Source organism: Cervus canadensis, chromosome 22 (assembly GCF_019320065.1).
Source record: "Cervus canadensis isolate Bull #8, Minnesota chromosome 22, ASM1932006v1, whole genome shotgun sequence".
Taxonomy (NCBI): domain Eukaryota; kingdom Metazoa; phylum Chordata; class Mammalia; order Artiodactyla; family Cervidae; genus Cervus; species Cervus canadensis.
The window spans coordinates 207,420-226,412 of NC_057407.1; the positions used below are offsets into that span (position 1 = coordinate 207,420).

The window sequence follows — 18,993 nt, forward strand, 5'->3', positions numbered from 1 at the left end:
ACACTCAAGGAGAAGTGCCCCCCGTCTCACATGAGAAGCCTGGATGCTTGGCAGGCTCCAGACTTCTACTTCCCTTGAAAGCCAATACAGTGCTTCAATCACCGAGCAGGTAAACATAGCCAACCACCCCCGGAGGACACAGACAAGCCAGCAGGCTCCTTATCCTGAACATGGGTAGATTTGGGGACATTACTGCTGACCCTCCTGTGTGAGCAGAAATCTGCTAGCTGAAAGTGAGTGAGGGGGGACATCAGCGTCTTCTGAAGCCCTGGGGAAGCGGCAGGCCCAGAGCCCGGGCCTCAGGGGCCGGATGGAGCCCCTGGCCTGACTCGCCAGGGCACAGCCTCCAGCTGGGTGACTGGAAACATGAGATACAGGGACCTGCAGGCTGACAGTCCCGCCGACCAGCAGACACACCGCCCCAACTCTGCAAGTGTGCACGCATGCATGCACACACACACAGGGGAGAGACCAGGGCGAGGGAGGGGTGCACGAATGTCAAAGACCCGAAGCACAAGGCCTCCCTGGGCACCGTGAACACACAGATGTGCAAATGTTCACGGCGTTTACGACCGAAAACGGGACACAAGCGAGATGCCAACCTGAAAGCAAGGCCAGTTGGTAACCTCTAACCAAGTGATGACCCTGCCTGGTATGTTTCTAAATGTCTGGCTTCTAAAAAGTTAATGCTGAAGTATTAACAAAAACCACAAGAAAGAAAGAAAACCGCCCTGTAGATGCCGCCCCAGCAGCTCTGTCTCTACGGGCCCCACCCCTCGGGGGCCAGGGGCCTCCTCCCCCGCGACAGTGAACACCGACCACACGCAGGCGCCATGGGGCAGGGTTTACGTGAAGAGAGCTGGCAGAGAAGAGCGTGCCATCATCATATGGAGAAGAGACGTACGGACGACAGAGCACCGCTGACCCCACACACCTCTTACACTTTTGAAACAAGCTGTGGTTAAATATCTCACGTGGTGCTCTTGGAGGAAGCCAGTGTCAGAGTCACAACGCAGCAAGCGCAGCCGCCCCGGACAGACAGACAAGCTCGCAAACTGCACGCAAACCAGTGCAGTCCCCTCAGTGTGTTTTAAAGACCCCACAAAGTGGCTGACACTTTAAAACCAGAAGCCCCCCGCCTGGGTTCCCGCGCACCCCACCCAGCGCACGCAGCCTCACCAGCGTGGCTCCCGGGGCGTCTCTGCTTCTTCTCCTGAGCTCGCTGAACGAACTGGGAATCAGTTCTCGCTGAGCCTCCACCTTCCTGAATCCAAAAAAAAAAAAGCGTCATCAGTTGGGACCCGGACAGCAGGGGGCGACTGAGCACAGCGTGTGTTTCACGGTCAGAGGATCGAACGCCACGTCGGGTGACGGGCGCCCAGTCAGAGCTGCGACGGGACTCTGATCCACAGAGGCAACGCTTATTCCTCCGGAGTCTAAAACATGCGAAACACCTCACACGGAAACCAGCCTGTGAGCCGAAGACCCCTCTGCTGCCTGAAACACAGAGCCCAAGTCCTGGTGATGACCCGAACCCCACCCTGCGGCCTCGGGGCGGGGCTCCACCTCCCGGGGCTGCCCCAGAGGCCGTGAGGGGCCGGTCCGCGGGCGCGGGGCTGGGAGCCCCATGAGGACACGCCAACCCTCATCCCTGGGGGGCGCGGGCCTACCTGCGGCCCCCTCTCCGCGCGCCTTCCGGGCTCCCAGACGCCAGGCCAGCCCCAGGCACACAGCTAGCGAGAAAACGGACAGGGTCGGGATCAGCCTCACGCGCCGCTGCCTGGGCCTCGGCCACCGCTGCATCCCTCATGGTGGACGCTGACTCCATGGATTAGCTCTTCGTTAAATCGTGGCAAAGTAAGATTTAACTTTTTGAACATAAACATCACTATCAAATTTAACCTGCACCACAAAGAGAAGGCTACTTGACTGCTCCCACCTGAGGCTGAGGAAAAGCCTGTCCCAAGACTCTGATTAAATTCCTCTAAGTTACAGGGAACACATGACCGACGCGCGCGCGGCTGTAACACGTGAGCGTCAGGCCTCACAAGTGGAGAGGCCGTCACAACCCTCAGAGACAGCACTCCCAGACCACTCTCTCTTTCTCGTCAGTTCTAACTGGTAATTCTTCCTGGTTTTCACGTCCATCAATCTTTAGACACAGTTGATGTCGCAATTCCTCTCTGTCAGGAGTCCGTCTGAGGACCTGCTATTACATGATACACTCAAACACCAGGACATTTCAACATTATGAACATCCCAGCTTTTCTCAGGAAAAGATATGTTATCACCAAAATCATAGGACTCGAAAAGACCTTAGAAATCGTGTCAAAGCCCCTCATTTCAGAAATAACTGAGAACTGAAGGCTCAGACAAGTTAAGTGATTTGCTCAAGGTCATAAACACTAGTCCGTTCCAGATTCGAGACAGGAATTTGGGTTTCCAGACTTGTAGCTGGGGCGCCATGCTCTCGCAAGCCCCTAGGAAGCGTCTGCAGTAGAGGGTTAATCCAGGACACCGCACGATGGGGCAGGAGCCGAGCGAGAAGCTGGTGGCCCCAGGGCACCTCGTACCAGGTAGAAGCCGTCGGTCCCCGCCGCAAGCCTAGTATCTCTCCGAGGACCGCTCTGCTCCAAGGGGCTGGACTCCGCAGGCCGCGATGCCCCTTCGCCTGGCTCCTGCTGCCAGCCAGGCTGGGCGCTGGGGGGCGAGTCTGGCTCCACCTTGATGGGCACCAGCGGCTCCGGAACACTGTTGGCTCTCTGGGGGCCGCTTGGGGTCAGAGCCTGGGGGTCCTGACCCAAGTTCTTCACAGGCACAGCCACCAGACAGCCCAGGGCCCCTGAGCCCATGGCCGGCATGTCGTCCGTGGCGAGGCTGCCCTGCTGGAAACCCACAGCTGCCGTCCCGAGGACAAGGGGGCTGTCCGGGCCAGGTGGGATGTCACCGTGGGCCACCAAGACCAGCGGGTCCATCGGCCCGAAGGAAGCCTGACCAGCAGGGAGGTCCCCTCCAAGAGAGGCGCCCACAGAAGTCACATCAATGGTCAGGATCCCAGCGCCCAGCGCCTCGTCAGGGGCCCCGGGGGCAGCACTGCCGTCAGCTGGCGGGTCGGAGAAGAGGACCGCCAGGTCCACGTGGCTGAACTCGCCCTGCCCGGGGCTGCCGGGGTCACTGCTGGGCATCAGCGTGCTCGGAGCCCCCAGCGGAGGGAAGAGATCTGAAAAGGAAGGAACACTGGTGACCACAGTGACCAGAGAGGGGAGGGCCGTCTGCGCTTAAGACGTGGACGAGACACACCGAGGGAACATGGACGCCCCCCGCAGCCCCTGCCGGCCCCCGAAGGCACCATGCTCTGCAGGAAGGAGCCCTGCATGGGAGCTCAGAGCCTTGAGCCCCTGGGTCCTCCCCCGGCCACTGATGCTCCCCAAGTAACAGCAAGAGAAGGTTTCACCCCGAGTCCTCCAGGCTCCGCACCCTTCACTCGCGTGATCCCGCAGTGCCCGGAGAGACCGAGCCCCTCATGTACCATGAACCACCAACCTCAGGCCACGCTGACCCTGCGGCTCGGGGACCCTTCTGGGGTCGACTGTGTCAGGCCACCTCTCAGCCTGCTCTCTGCCTCTCCTGAGCTCAAGGGGGGAGGACGGGGAGGACTGTGGGATGAGCTGGCCGGCCGGGCTGCAGAGACGCACAGCAGGCCCTGCGCGCTGAGCCCAGGCCACGGACCCCTGGACAGAGTGGCTCCCAACGGGCTTGGAGAGCCGCCCTGTTTCCAGACGACCCCGCCCCACAGCAGGCACAGGCCCGGCCCCCAAGTGGCCTCCCCTGACCACAGCGGCACCCGCGCCCAGCACTCGAGTAACTGCTCCTCAGTGAAGGAACACCAGCCGTGAGGTCACCCTCGGGGGAAGGGACGATGGCGACATTAAAGGATGTCACTGAACGTTCATGCTGGAGTTCAGATGCAAGAACACCCATCATCCCAAATCCTGGCGAGTGCTCGCCAGGCATCAAGCCACCAGGAAGACGGGAGCACGAGAATCTGGCAGAGGAGCCAGCGGGGGACAGGCCTCTCCTGCAGCGGCCAGCACCCCCCAACCTGGAGCGAACCCCAAGCTCACACTGCCCCGTGGACACCGCAGCAGAGCAGCTACGAGGTTCCACTGGGGACCCAGGGAGGAAAGCTGCCACAGACGCCGTCCCCGAGCAAGCGAAGGACAGTCAGTCACGCGGAGCGCCTCTGCCCGCGGCTGTGCTGCTACGGAGCTTAGACGCTGGGCCTGCCCACTGGGGCCTCAACCACCATTCAGCACCAGGGAACATTCTGGACAGACGGTAGGGGCTCTTTGAAGACAGTAAAAACGGGAACACGTCTCTTTCCCAAAACTTTCCAGTTTCCTAGACAACCTTGCTGATTCAGCTCCCTATGAAAAGATCAAGAATGATAATACGGTTTTTCCAGTAGTCATGTATGGATGTATAAAGCTAGACTATTAAGAAAGGTGAGTGCCAAAGAACTGACGCTTTCGAACTGTGGTGTTAGAGAAGACTCGTGAGAGTCCCTTGGACTGCAAGGAGATCCAACCAGTCCATCCTAAAGGAGACCAGTCCTGAATATTCATTGGAAGGACTGATGCTGAAGCTGAAACTCCAATACTTTGGCCACCTGATTCGAAGAGCTGACTCATTGGAAAAGACCCTGATGCTGGGAAAGATTGAAGGCAGGAGAAGAAGGGGACGACAGAGGATGAGATGGCTGGATGGCATCACTGACTCAATGGACGTGAGTTTGGGTGGGCTCCGGGAGTTAGTGATGGACAGGCAGGTCTGGTGTGCTGCGGTTCATGGGGTTGCAAAGAGTTGGACACAAGTGAGCGACTGAACTGCACTGAACTGAACTGAATCTAGGCAAACATCAAGAAACACCAACTTGCTCATAAATTTCCTTAGCCTTTTGCTAATTCCATAAGAGTTTACTGGAGACCTGCCACGTGCGAGAGCCAGATGTTCACAACCCGTATACAAACATTAACACCGACCACGTGAAGGCAACCAGCTCCCTCCACGCCAGCACTGCCCTGCCCCACCTCCACCCAGTGTGGCTCCACCCAGGACCAGCGTGAGGGGACCCAACCCCTCCAGGGCCAGGCAGGGTTCCTCCACGACAGACACACACTCCCCAGCACCTACAGTTACGTCCAGCCGTGAGTTCCTGCCCACCCACGACAGACTTCCTCACCTACCCGACACGAGACCGCGTCACGTCACAGACCCGGGACGTCCACGCCCGACACGAGACTGCGTCACGTCACAGACGTGGACACTCCCAGTCCCCTTCCCTACATTCCAGCTCCCCTCCCAGGAGCGCAGAGCAGGCCGCGGCTGTGCCCGAGGTGGGCAGGCGGCCCTGAGCGCAGAGCGGGCGGCGGCTGTGCCCGGGGTGGGCGGGCGGCCCTGAGCGCAGAGCGGGCGGCGGCTGTGCCCGGGGTGGGCGGGCGGCCCTGAGCGCAGAGCGGGCGGCGGCTGTGCCCGGGGTGGGCGGGCGGCCCTGAGCGCAGAGCGGGCGGCGGCTGTGCCCGAGGTGGGCGGGCGGCCCTGAGCAGGGCCCAGCAGCAGCTGCGCAGGCGGCCACAGCCGGGACTCCACCCTCGAGGCGCTGCAGGGGCAGCACGGCCGCCAGGCTCCGGGGAGCCGCCGCCGCCCGACCACCCAGCTCCGGGGAGCCGCCGCCGCCCGACCACCAGCCCCTGCACGCCGCACCCGGGGCCCGGGCTCACGGCTGGAAAGCCAGGCTGCCAAGTGCCCAGCGCCCAGGGGTCAGGACGGCAAGCGCCGTGTGCAGAGTCACCGCAGGACTCATCGTAGTTTGTGCTCTGCCCCTGCGCTCGTCCAGAAACAGTCTGTTCTGTCTCCACGACTGTCCAGGGCAGGGCTGAACAAGAGAAGCTGGAGGGGACAGGGGCGGTGGAGGGGCAGCTCGGCACACAGGATGAGGTCAAGGCGAGCTTCAGGAGCCCTGACTGCCCAGGCCAGGCAGGCGAAGCCCCTGAGGCTGGGCGGACGAGAGGGTCAAGGCAGCACGGGCAGACGCGGGGCCGCGGGCATGGCAGCCACGGGCCCCGGGCTGGGCATCCAGGACGCAGCGAGCGGCTGCACCCAGCACGCGCCCTCAGGCCGCCGGGGGCCCACCTGGGTGCCGGCGGTGCTGCCTGAGCACGTGGGCCTTCATGCTGTGCTTGGAGGCGAAGAGCCGGTCACAGCTGGACACCGGACACCTGCTCTTTGGGGCAGCCACATCCTGCAGGTGCTTCTTGGAGTGGATGTAGAGGCTGCTCCTCGCCGAGAACCTGGCACGGCACCCTGGGGAGAGAGGACAGCTGCGTGAGGCACCAGGGCCCCCGCCCCGGGCCGCACCCCAAGACGCCGGGGGCCGCACCAGGGCCAACAGGAGCAAGAGCAGCGCTCGCGGGAAACGCGTGCGGAGTCAGGCAGTGGGACACAGGCTCCCCCTCAGGGCAACCAAGACCGTGGGCGCCTCTGACGGCCAGACAGACGGTCACCGCCTGCCGGGGAGTTCTGAGTCACCCTCCCTGCTCTGTCACCTGAAGGTGACACCACACCTTCAGAGGTCCAGTTACTTGATCTGCACACTCTTTCCACAGAAGAAATTTCAATTCCCTGGAAGACTGCAGAAGGCATCTGGAAGAGCTCTTTGCTCAAAAAGATAAAAAATGAGCAATCCAAATCTAACAACACACTAAAAGGGTCACACACTACAATCTAGTGGGATTCTTCCCAGTGATGCAAGGGTTTTCAGGATCCACACATCAATCAGTGTGACACACCACACCAACAAGTGGAAGAATAAAAACCATATGATTATCTCAATGATGCAGAAAGAGCTTCTGACAAATTCAACATCCATTTACGATAAACACTTCAGAAGGTGGGCACAGATGGGACATACCTCAACATAATAAAGACCATACATAACAAACCTTCACTTCACACCACAAACTAATATCACACTCAACAGTGAAAAGCTGAGAGCATTTCCTCTAAGATCAGGAACTAGACAAGGATGTTCACCCTTGCCACTTTTATTCAGTACAGTTTTGCAAGTCCTAGCTAAGGCCATGAGAAGAAAAAGAACCAAAAAGAATTGAAAACTGGAAAAGAAGAATGTAAACTGTCACTGTTTGCAGATGACATGATACTATACACAGAAGATCCTAAAGATGCCACCAGAAAACTGCTAGAGCTCACCAGGGAATCTGGTGAAGTTGCAGGTTGAAAAATTAATCCACAGCAACCTGTTGCATTTCTATAGACTAACATCAAGAGATCAGAAAGGGAAATTCAAGAAACAATTCCATTTATCAACATATTAGAAAAAATAAACTATGCAGGAATAAACCTACCTAAGGAGACGAAAGACTCGCATTCCAAAAACTGGAAGACGCTGGTGGAAGCAAAGATACAAACAGATATACCACGTCCATGGAGCAGAAAAGTCAATACTGTCAAAAGGACAAAATACTACCGAAGGCAATCTACAGATTCAGTGCAATCCCTATCAAATCACCAACAACACTTTTCACAGAACTATAACCAAAAAAATTTTTTAACTTGTATGGAGACAAAAGACCCTGAATCCTCAAAACAATCCTGAGAAAGAAAAACAGCGCTGGAGGACTCCAGCTCCTTGACTCCGCGTGGATCACAGCACAAAGCTACAGGCATCAAAACAGTATGGCACAGGTGCAGAAACAGAGATCATACGAACAGGATAGAAGCTACAGGCATCAAAACAGTATGGTGCAGGCGCAGAAACAGAGATCATATGAACAGGATACAAAGCCCAGAAATAAACCCACACACTAAACAGTCAAAGGAGACAAGACTACACAATGTCGCAAAGAAAGTCTCTTCAGCAAATGGTGCTGGGAAAACTGGACAGCTACACAGTAAAAGAAAAAAAGAAATTGGATCATTCTTTAACACCATAGACAAAGATAAGCTCCCAATGGATTAAAGACCTAAATGGATTAAAGACCAGACACTATACAACTCCTAGAGGAAAACAGAGAACATCGTCTGAAATGAATTGCAGCAGTATCTTTTTCAATCCATCTCTCAGAATAATGGAAATTAAAAAAAATTTTTTTTAAAAAAAGGACCTAATTAAACTCAAAAGCTCCTGCATAGCAGAGGAAACCATAAAACAAAAAGACAACCCACAGAAAGGAAGAAAATATTTGCAAACGATGTAACTGACACAGGCTCAGTCTCCAAAATTTATAAACAGCTCTTGAGGCTTAGCATCATCGAAACAAAGAACCCAACCAGAAAATGGGCAGAAGACCTAAATGGACATTTCTCCAAGGACGACATATAGATGGCCAAGAGGCACATGAAAAGATGCTCAATATCGCTAATTATCAGAGAAATGCAAATCAAAACTACAGTGAGGTACCACTTCACACCACTCAGAAGGGCCATCATCAAAAAATCCACAAACAAGACTTTCCTGATGGTTCAGTGGTGAAGAAGCCGCCTGTCAATGCAGGAGAGGCAACTTCAATCGCTGGCCTGGGAAGATCCCACCCGTCTTAAGAGAACTAAGGCCAAGCACGAGCCACGACTACTGAGCCTGTGCCCCAGTGCCCAGGAGCCGCAAGCGCTGAAGGCTGCGCACCACAGTGAGAGAAGCCACCGCCCCTCGCAGTGGAGGAGCAGCCCCTGCTCGCAGCAACTAGAGAAAAGCCCGCAGGGCAACCAAGGCCCCGCCCAGGCGCACCAAACCCACACACAGTAAACGCAGGCAGACGCGCAAGGAACAGAACCTCCCACACTGCCGGCGGGAATGTCAGCTGGTACAGCTGCTATGCAACAGTGTGGGGTCCTTCAGGAACTGAAAAGAGAGCCACCATACGACCGTGCAACCCCACTCAGGAGCACACATCCGGAGAAAACACGATCCAAAAGGATAAACACGCCGCAGTGTTCACCGCAGCACTGTCTGCAAGGGCCAGGATGTGCAGGTGAGCTGTCCATCGACAGAGGAAGAGACAAGGGAGATGTGGGACATGCCTAGCATGGAATACCACGCACCCACTAAACATGATGAAGAGAGGCCACTTGCAGCAGCGTGGAGGACCTAGAGATTCTCCTGCCGAGTAAAGGAAGAGGAGGAGAAATATTATACGACACCCCTCATATATGGGGTCTGAAAAAGAAATGGTACAAACTCACCCACTCACAGAACAGGAACAGACTCACAGGCTGGGAGAACAAGCTCATGGGTGCTGGGGAGGACGGCGGGAGGGGGTGGAGTGCCCCGTGCACACGCTGCGCGTTTCACACACGTGTGCCCCGCACACGGGGCCCCACTCAGGGCCACGGGGCCGCCTGGGGGTGCTGGGGGCGTGCTGGGGGGTGCTGGGGAGAAGGAGTGTGTGTGTGCTCAGCCGGTCCCTTCGTCATCTACCTGAAACTCTCACAACACAGCCAAGGACTAATTAGGGGGACTCCAAGATAAAATGAAGAGTTAAAGAAAAAGAACAGGGGGCACAAGGTAATGCTGGCCCGCTGATGGGACTGCCCCGCGAGGATGTAATTCTGATTCACAAGAGTTGCTGGCACAAGCGATTTTCCAATGACCCACTGCTCCTTGGATCCAGTGGAAGATGTGAGTGCATTCAGAACCTGAATGAAGACGCGATGAGAATGTTTTCTATTTGACTGGTTTTTCTATGAGGCTACTGTAGAATGTGGAAAAGTGGGTTCCTCCAGTTTCTAAACAAAACAGAAAGAACTGTCCTAGCTGCATTTGTCTTGATGTTCTTGCTGCAAATGAACCAGAGAATGCGGCTGGAGGGGAATACAAGTGCATCCCCAAACACTGTAAACGCCAGCAACCGTGTTCTTACTGGGCTATGAGACCTTGAAATAAATAATGCTATGCGGTGAGGGGAAAAAAGTTTGGGAATGATGGAATTATGATGCCAGCTGAAAAATGGCAGAAGGTAGTTGAACAAAACAGTGAGTAAGAAGTTCAATAGAGTTCTTCGTGAATGTGAGAGAAGTGTCTTTTATTTTTATTTAGAAGCTAAAGGAACCTTTGGGCCAGCCCAAAGGATCTCTTTAGCCCGGATTTCCTTGATGCCCAGCAGCACGCGCGCACGTCCACATGTGTCAATGACCACCTCCTCCTGAGTGTCTCGCGTCATCTCTTCACAAAGACGTTCCCACACAGTCCTCAGGCTTCTACCCAGTCGCCCCGACCAAGGGAAAGGCAGCAACAACCTTCCGCAACACACTTCCCTGAAGATCCCAGCTCCCGCCCGCCCTCCCAGGGGGGCCACGGTGCACACACACTGGGGCCGGGAGGAGCCCCGCCAGGCCCAGGCCATCTTCAGCCCGCCAGCCACACTTCTGTCTCCAACCCCTCCCCGGCTCCTGGGAGCCACACTCCCAGCCCACGCCCCCAGCACCCCACACGTTAGCTGTGCTCCTGTGGCCTGCCCCCCAACTGGAGCCCTGCGGAGACACGGGTCTCTGTCTGGTTAGACCACCGGGGTACCTTCGCTACATTCCAGGAAACGCTCAGCCTCAAGTGGGTCTGTCGTGTCTCCTTTGAATGGAGCTTTCCCCACAGTATTACGCCAAATCCTTGAAACCATCAAACCAGCGGGGACTCGGCAGAGCCACAGCCCCGGGCCCGGGTCCAGCTGTCGGACTCCGGACCTGCCTTGCTAGCACTCTGCTCCCAAGACACACGCCCCCGGCGAAGACCTGCCGAGCCACCCCACCCCTGGCCCACGCGGCACCTCAGACGCGTCCACCCGCGGCGCCAGGCGGCCGTGGGGCCGCTCACACCCACCTTCCACGGGACAGGCGAAGGGCTTGGTGCCCAGGTGGGTGACGCTGTGGCCCTTCAGGTGCTCGGCCCGGGTGAACGACTTGCCGCAGCCCTCGACAGGGCAGGGGAACCGGCGGTCGTCATCATGCTTCCTGCGGGACAGACGGCAGCGAGGTGACCAGGCACGCCACCACCGCTCTGCAAGACGCACCCACCCACGAGCTCTCCATCACAGGGGAAACAACACATCTCAGAAAAGCCTGGATTTGGTCTCTAGCCCTCACGGGCAGAAGTCCTCCTTCCTGATGGAGCCGACCACAGTCAGACTTGGAGCTTCCACCCAGGGAGGAGCAGCCACCTCCCCCGTTCAGCCACCAGCCACCACACAGGCTGTCCCTGCAGCAGGGGACCTTGCCTGACACGCACATGGTCTTTCTCTGCACAGACACCCTCAGCCCCAGCTGGGCAAGGACAGAACACCTCCTAGCTCTCTGGGTCCCCAGGCAAAACAGGAGGACATGTGCTTCAGAGTCAGAGCTGCTGAGAGGTCAAATGCAGGACAAAGGCCAAGCGCCAAGGGTCACCTGCACAAGGCCCAGTCCCTCATGGGGTCACCACAACCACAGAAGTGATGACGGCACGAGGAAGGCTTAGTCTATAACCTTGAGTTTTCTAAAGATCAAGTTGCATGTTAAGCATACTAACTAAATTTAAAAACAAGTAAACACAGAGAAAACTAAGTGATCGGATTCTGTGTGGTTTTCTTCTTATAAACTTTCTGAATTTTCCAAGTTACCCACACGTGTTTTTTATAACTTAAAGAAATCCACAGATTATCCCATCCACAGGCTTCTGCTACTAACCAATAACTCACTCGTTTTCAAAACGAAGAATTCAACCCAAATGTAAAGGTTACCTCTTGTGCCTCAAGAGCTTAGACATGCTGGTGAAGGTCCAGCCACAACTGTCAGAGTCACAGATAAAAGGTCTTTCACCTTAGGAAAGAGAAACCATGCATCGTGATTACAACCGGGAACTGTGTGGAGGGCGGGCGGGGGCGGACACCCCGGCTCGTTACCTGTGTGGCTTCTCAGGTGGATCTTCAGGCGACAGGCTTTGTCGTACTGTTTGCTGCATCCAGGAAAGGAGCAGGAAAAGAGTTCTTGTTCCCGGAAGTGGGCCCGGTTGTGGGAAAACAGAGCACTCACGGTGATAAATGTCTTCTCACAGCCTGAGCAGAGAGACACAGAGCCTGCTCACTGGTGGGGCAGAAGGCACATCACAGAGCTGACCAGTCACCGCCTGGGCGCCCGGGCAGGTGGCGAGGAGGACGACTCGGGCGGGGGCCTCCCTGGAGGCTGAAGTCGGGGTGGCTCGGGGCAGTTCACAGGCCACCCACCCCACGCAGCCACCGATCATCCTCCAGTACAGCCATCAGCTCCCGGTTCAGCACGACAGACCCTCCAGGTGCGCTGGGAACTCAACGACCAGTAAACCCAACAAGATGAACCAGATACTGAGGAACCACATTCTGTCTGGTCGGGCTAAGCCTGAAAGGGCTGCCAGATACTGCAGTAACACCTGAGGTCCCCCCACCCGTGGAGTCAGGCACACCCCACCCCTGTGCATGTCCTCCTGGAGGCAGACCAGCCCCTGCCGCCAGCTCCTCCTTGCTCTGGCCCGTCTCCTCGGGGTTTCCTGCTCTGTCACGAGTCACCGGGCTCATCTGCGCTTAGATGGCCTTTTCCCACCTGCATCTTCAACCCGAGCTGACCCATGGGACTTCGAACATGACTAAGCTCTCCTCTGGGGAGAGCTAGAAGCCATCAGCTCCTTCCCTGCTGGCTCCCTGGTAAATAATCCACCTGCAATGCAGGAGACCTGGGTTTGAGCCCTGGATCAGGAAGATCCCCTGGAGAAGGAAACGGCAACCCACTCCAGTATTCCTGCCTGGGAAATCCCATGGACAGAGGAGCCTGGCGGAAGAAGCAGGCTGTCGATGGAGAAGCAGAGCTGGACGCAACTTAGCTACTAACACCAGCTCTCCTTCGACAGAAAAGGTCAGTGCTCACACCAGGCACAACACACGAGGCTGCAAGATGCCCATGAGCAGTGGATGCTGCGGCCCCTCCCAAGCCCTCCCGGGGCCTCCACGGGGCGCAGAGCCTGGCGCCCCTCCTCTCAGCAAGACACTCATCAGGGAAACGATCATCTCCCCAAACGCCGCCCCCCCCTCCTCCCGCACACATCCGTCTCTCCCGGCGCCCCGGCCAAGCCTCACTGCAGGCTACAGTGTCATTGCCCCCTCGGTCAGGCACACATCTGAACAAGCAAAGCCAGCATCTGCCTCAGCAAGACGCACCCTCCCCCGACCGACAGAGAAGCCGCAGGACCCAGCGCCTCAATCCTTCCCAGCTGGAGCCGCCCCAGCGACCCATGGCCTCCACCTAGGTCAGCCCTCAGGCCCCTGCGGTCTGGAACATCCCACTGGTCCCTCTCCTCCTTCCGCCCACCCACCGGGGACAGACACCTCACAGATCATTCACTTAAAACCCAGGGTGACCCCGTGCCCAAAGCAGGTGGATCCCAGATCCTGCTAGCACTGTGCTTGGATGGACGCCCTCTGAGCTTTTCACTAGAGTGCGGGACAAAGATAGAGTGCCCTCCAGCCATGCTCTCCACGGAGACGGGGTGCACAGGACCGGCCAGGGCGCTCGGGAAGATCAGAGAGAACTCCCTAACATCTGACTTTTCTTCCGCCCTTTCAAAATCCCTCAATCCTGTACACTTCCATAACCTGGACACTATGCGGAGCGCATTCCCGGTCCACAACTCATCAACCGATCGCGGGGCGCACACTCCAGCTTCTCTTTTAAGGAAGGCCCTCCAGAAGCCTCCCCCTTGCCCGCATTCCCTGCCTTGGCTCCGCAGCCCGGCCCCGGGCCCCCAGCCCCTCCTTCGCAGGCACACGCCCTCCGCAGCTGGAGCCGCCTATCCGGGTGGAGAGTCCACCGGCACTCACCCACCGGACCCACCTCGCCGGGAGTCTCCATCTGAAGATGAAGACGAGTTTCAGAACTTCACACAACCATGAAGTTCAAACGAAGCAAAGGTTTTAACGGCATAAAAGGCGGAGGCGCCGCAGCGGGCGATGATCCCCTGGGGCGCCCTAATGTCTCGCGCGGGCTGCGCGGGCGACCCAGAGTTCCTGCAGCTAGGGGCGCGCGCCCGCAAGCCGGACTGAGCGTTTCCCAGTAACCAGACCTGCCTCCGGCTCCGTCGGTGGGAAGACGCCTTGCGGTCTCGCTCATCGGACACCCCCGGGGGAGGGCTCCTAGATTCCCCGAGCTACTTCGCGGCCAAGCGGGGTCCGGGAGCCGCCGGGCTCCCCGGAGCGGGGGGAGAGGAGACACCGCGCCCCGCCCGCGCCGCTCACCGGGAAAGTCGCACTTGTAGGGCCTCTCGGGCTCGAAGTGGCTGCGCTGGTGAGAGCTGAGCTTGGCGTGCGTGGGGAAGCGCTCGGCACACACCTCGCACTTGAACAGGCTCTCCTGCTCGTGCGCCCTCATGTGCGCCTTGAGGTTGTACACGGTGGTGAACTTCTTGCCGCAGCCGCCCACCGGGCAACCGAACGGCCGCAGCTTGTCGTGCGACTGCAGGTGCCGCTTGAGCTTGTAGGACGTGGTGAAGGCCCAGCCGCAGCCGTCCAGCGGGCACTTGAAGGGCCGCCGGCCCTGGCCGCTGCCGTGCGTGAGCAGGTGCACCTGGAGCTGGTGCTTCTTGGCGAAGGCGAGCGCGCACTGCGGCTCGGGGCATCGGTAGCCGGGGCGTGCGGGCGCGCGGCGGGCCTCGGCCGGGCTGCCGGCCTCTTGGCCGGGCGGCGGGCCCCGAGACGGCGCGGCCAGCGCAAGGACGCCGCGCTCCAGGCGCACCAGCAGGTCCTGGGGGCCGGCGGACCCGGGGCCCCCGAGGGGCGCGGTGCCGGGGGCCTGCGCGGCGCGGCCGGCCGGGTTCGAGGCGGCTCGGGGCTCGGGCTCCAGCTCCTGCCGCCCCGGGGCCGCGGCAGCGCCGCGCGCCACGTCCAGCAGCACCACGAGAGAGTCGCCGCCGGCGACGGCCGGCGGCCCGGCCTCCGCGCAGCTCGGGTCCCGCGCGCCGCTCTCTGGCTCCCTCAGCAGCAGCAGGCGGCGGCGCGCGGGGCCCGGGGCTCTGCGGGGCCGGGCGGGGCCACCGCCGAGTTGGGGCCTGAGCGCGTCCGGGGCCGCGGCAGCAAGCAGCGCCGGCGCGTCCATTTTGGGCCGCGGCGCGTCCAGCCACCGCCTCGCCGGAAGCGCCGCCCCGCACGCACGCCCGCCGAGCGCGACGCAGACTGGCCGCCGAGCGCGACGCCGTGCGCGACGCCGTGCGCGATGCCGGCTGGTCAGCGCCCAAGCGCGCGGCGGAGCGCCCCAGGCGCGCATGCGCGGGAGTCGCCCAGGGCCCGCCGGGCGCGTGACGTCACATGGGGCGGAGCCTGCTTGGAGGGGCGGAGCCTGCTTGGAGGGGCGGAGCCGTCCGGCGGCCACTCGCTGCGGTCCTGCCGCCCGGCTTGGCGTCCCACCACCCGCGCGTCTAGGGCGATGACCCCGCGGCCGCCGCGCTCCCTACCCGAGCGGCCCCGCCGGCTCTCTCTCCCCTCGCCGGACGTCCCGCCGCCGCTCCACCGCCCCCCGCTCCTGCGGGATCCACGCAGGGTCTGTGTCCACGGCGCCCTGGTGTTCTTCGTCCCTTTTCCTGTGCGGCCCGTAAGGACAGAGACCCTGGGGAGCCCTCCACAGTTGAGCCCCGAGGCCAGCACTGGAGACTCCGCCAACGTGTGATGCGTTGGTGACCGCTTTATTATTAAAAAGCACCTTAAGAATAAGGGACTTCGGGAGTTCCCGCGATTAGGACTCCATTCCCACAGCTGGTCAGGAAACTTAGATCCCCCAAAACCCCAAGGTGCAGCACCCCCCCCCCCAAAAAAAAAGTACATCAACAATATTGGAAAGAATAGGAAACACACCTACATATACCTTTGAACTGTGCTGTTGGAGAAGACTCTTGAGAGTCCCTTGGACTGCAAGGAGATCCAACCAGTCCATCCTAAGGGAAATCCGTCCTGAATATTCATTGGAAGGACTGATGCTGAAGCTCAAACTCCAATCCTTTGGCCACCTGATGCGAAGAACTGACTCACCTGAAAAGACCCTGATGCTGGAAAGATTTAAGGCGGGAGGAGAAGGGGACAACTGAGGATGAGATGGTTGGATGGCATCACTGACTCGATGGACATGAGTTTGAGTAAGCTCTGGGAATTGGTGAAGGACAGGGAAGCCTGGCGTGCTGCAGTCCACTGGGTCGAAAAGAGTCGGACACGACTGAGTGACTAAACTGAACTGAACCTACATATATATATATGTTTGTGCCAAAAATAAATTTTTCCAAGACCATTCAATAAAGGCAACAGTCTTTTCAATAAATAATTCTGGAATCACCGAATAGTCACACACAGCCGAGAGGGTTTGGACCTCTGCCTGGTACCAGACACAAAAAGGAACTCAAAGTGGATCCCAGGTCTAACCTAAGAGCTGTAACTATAAAATGGCTAGAAGAAAGCATAACTGTAGATCTCTGTGACCTTGGATGAGGGAATGGCTTCTCAGATGTGAAACCAAAAGCCCAAAGAAGCAAACTGGGCTTCGTGAAAGTTAAAAAATTTGAGTCAAAGAACAGGAACAAAAAAGTGAAAAGATAACCCATAATATGGGAGGAAATTTGCAAATTGTGTATCTGGTGGGGATCTACTATCCAGAACATATTTTTAAAAATTTGTAAGTCAATCACAAAGACAACCCAATTTAAAAATACACACAGGATCTTAATAAACATTTTTCCAAAAAAGAACTAGCCAATACACCCATGAAAAGAAGCTCAATTTCATTAGTCATCAGGGAAATGCAACTCAGAACCACAATGAGATACCACTTCGCACCTACTAGGATAGTTACAATTTTTTAAACAGAGAACAAGTGTTGGTGAGGGTGTGGAAAAACTGGAACCCTCATATATTTCTGGTGAGAATGTTGCTATGTAAAAAAGCTTGGCAGTTCCTCAAAAAGTTAAAGACAGAATTTCCTTGTGTGCTAACTCACTTCAGTAGTGTCCGACTCTTTGCAACCCTATGGAGCACAGCCCACCAGGCTCCTCTGCCCGTGAAATTCTCCAGTCAAGAATACTGGAGTGGTTGCCATGCTCTCCTCCAGGGGATCTTCCTGACCCTGGACTCGATCCCATGTCTCTTACATCTCCTGCTTTGGCAGGCGGGTTCTTTACCACTAGCACCACCTGGGAAGAATTTCCTTATAACCCTGCAATTCCACTCCCAGGCATACATCCAAGACAAGTGAAAATCCATCCACAGAGAAACTTATATGTGAACATTCACAGTAGCATACTGCTACAATTAAAAAATGGAAACAGGTAAGTGTTCATGAACAGACAAAGGGGTAAACAAGATATGGCCTATCCGTACAAAGGAATATTATTTAGCCGTAAAAAGGGGTGAAGTACTGATACACACTACAACACAGATGAACGCTGAAAACACACCAAGGGAAAGAAGCCAGAACCCCAAAACCACGTACTGTGTGATTCCATTCATATGAAATGACCAGAATAGGTGGACTTTTTGGCCAACTCAAGAAAATGTGATTATGGATTCAACAGATTGTTCAATATTAAAAAAGAGGGAAATGTTGACACATGGGACAACGTGGATGAACACTGAGGATATTGTGCCAAGTGAAATGCTGGCAGCCCCTCTCCCCTCCATGGAGGTCGGCGTAGAAAACTAAAAGTTCACCCCTCCGGTCATGAGGCGGCCTGCCCCCTAGTAAGAAATAGGCAGCTCCTGTCCAGGAATCAACAGCAAACACACTATGGCCTGCCGCGCCGTAGAGACCGATGGCGTGTGTGTGAGCTAAGTCATTGAGTTGTGTCCGACTCTCTGCGGCCCCGTGGACTGTAGCCCCCCAGGCTCCTCTGTCCATGGGATTCTCCAGGCAAGAATACAGGAGTGGGTTGCCATTTCCTCTTCCAGGGGATCTTCCTGACCCAGGGATCAGACCGATGTCTCATCTATCTCCTGCACTGGCAGGCAGCTTCTTTACCACTCGCACGCCCTGGGAAGTCCCAGAGGCTGGTGGGGACTGTGGCAAGTTGGATAAAACAAGCCCAGGCCCCAGAGCCCTCCAGGTGATGACTGAGCCGGGGCGGCGAGCGCACGCTGTCACCTAGACTCAACTTTAAGTAACTCAAGTCTGGATTTTTAAGTGGAATTTCCCAATTATTAAAAATTGGTGACAAAGTCAAATTTTAAAGGTGTGGGGGGCAAACAAAACGTAACCCCACGTCAAGTCTGGCCCCAGACCCAGGATAGGGGTCCCCTCTGGAAAGCCCAGGGCAACAGCGCAGAGCCCTCCTGCCCTGGCCTGGGCTGGCCAGCAGGGAAAGTGTGTCCCCGGGCAGTCCTAGGTGCCGGGGAGCAGAGGCCGCCAGCGAGGGCCCTGAGGCTTCTGCAGTTCTCAAGGCAGCCAGGCCCACTCCCACCAGGGCCAGTTGGTTCCTATCTTCATTGTTTCGATGAACACATTTCTGAGTGAACGACACTCCCCTGCTTTCTTACAGAAGGCTGGCAGAAGGTGGATGCAAGTTGTGGGGAGTGGAATCTAAGCTAGTGGTTTTTAGTGCTTTCCTAACTGTGGTAAGAGGCCAGAACCCGGTTTCATAAACAACTTCTCTGGAAACATCTGACTACCGAGGGCCTGCTGCGCCAGTTGTCCCTGGAGCGCAGAGACATGTCCTGACCTTCGCCCTGAACGCTGGGGGTGTGCTGAAGGTCAGTGGCCGCAGGGGCTGGGGACTCAGTCGCTGCAGAGTCGGTGGGGGTGGCACACTTTCTCTGGCACCTCCACACCTACCAAGTCTGTGGTCGGCTGCTCCGCCGTCCTCCTGGGCCCCGTGGTGGTGTCAGCCGTCCCTTCTCCCTGCTGGCAGCGGAGACGAGGGGAGGGGGCATGCTCACTGGTGGGCTCGGTGGGAGCCCA

The 18,993-nt window shown here is 57.3% G+C and overlaps 1 protein-coding gene across 4 annotated transcripts in view; it reads right to left on the minus strand.

The window, feature by feature from the left end:
- ZXDC (ZXD family zinc finger C) overlaps positions 1-15,363 on the minus strand; it is a 20,116-nt gene extending 4,753 nt beyond the window's left edge. For 2 of the 4 annotated variants that reach the window (XM_043442748.1, XM_043442747.1), the window contains exons 1-8: positions 14,304-15,363; positions 11,946-12,098; positions 11,784-11,862; positions 10,889-11,019; positions 6,193-6,363; positions 2,574-3,220; positions 1,671-1,733; positions 1,180-1,264 (exon numbers count right to left, since the gene is read on the minus strand). In XM_043442748.1, the coding sequence (XP_043298683.1) occupies positions 1,180-1,264; positions 1,671-1,733; positions 2,574-3,220; positions 6,193-6,363; positions 10,889-11,019; positions 11,784-11,862; positions 11,946-12,098; positions 14,304-15,327 (2,353 nt within the window). In that variant the 5' untranslated portion in view covers positions 15,328-15,363. The remainder of the gene's footprint in view (positions 1-1,179; positions 1,265-1,670; positions 1,734-2,573; positions 3,221-6,192; positions 6,364-10,888; positions 11,020-11,783; positions 11,863-11,945; positions 12,099-14,303) is intronic. The other 2 variants (XM_043442750.1, XM_043442749.1) reach the window with 1 other exon arrangement.
- Between the last annotated feature and the right edge of the window lie 3,630 nt (positions 15,364-18,993).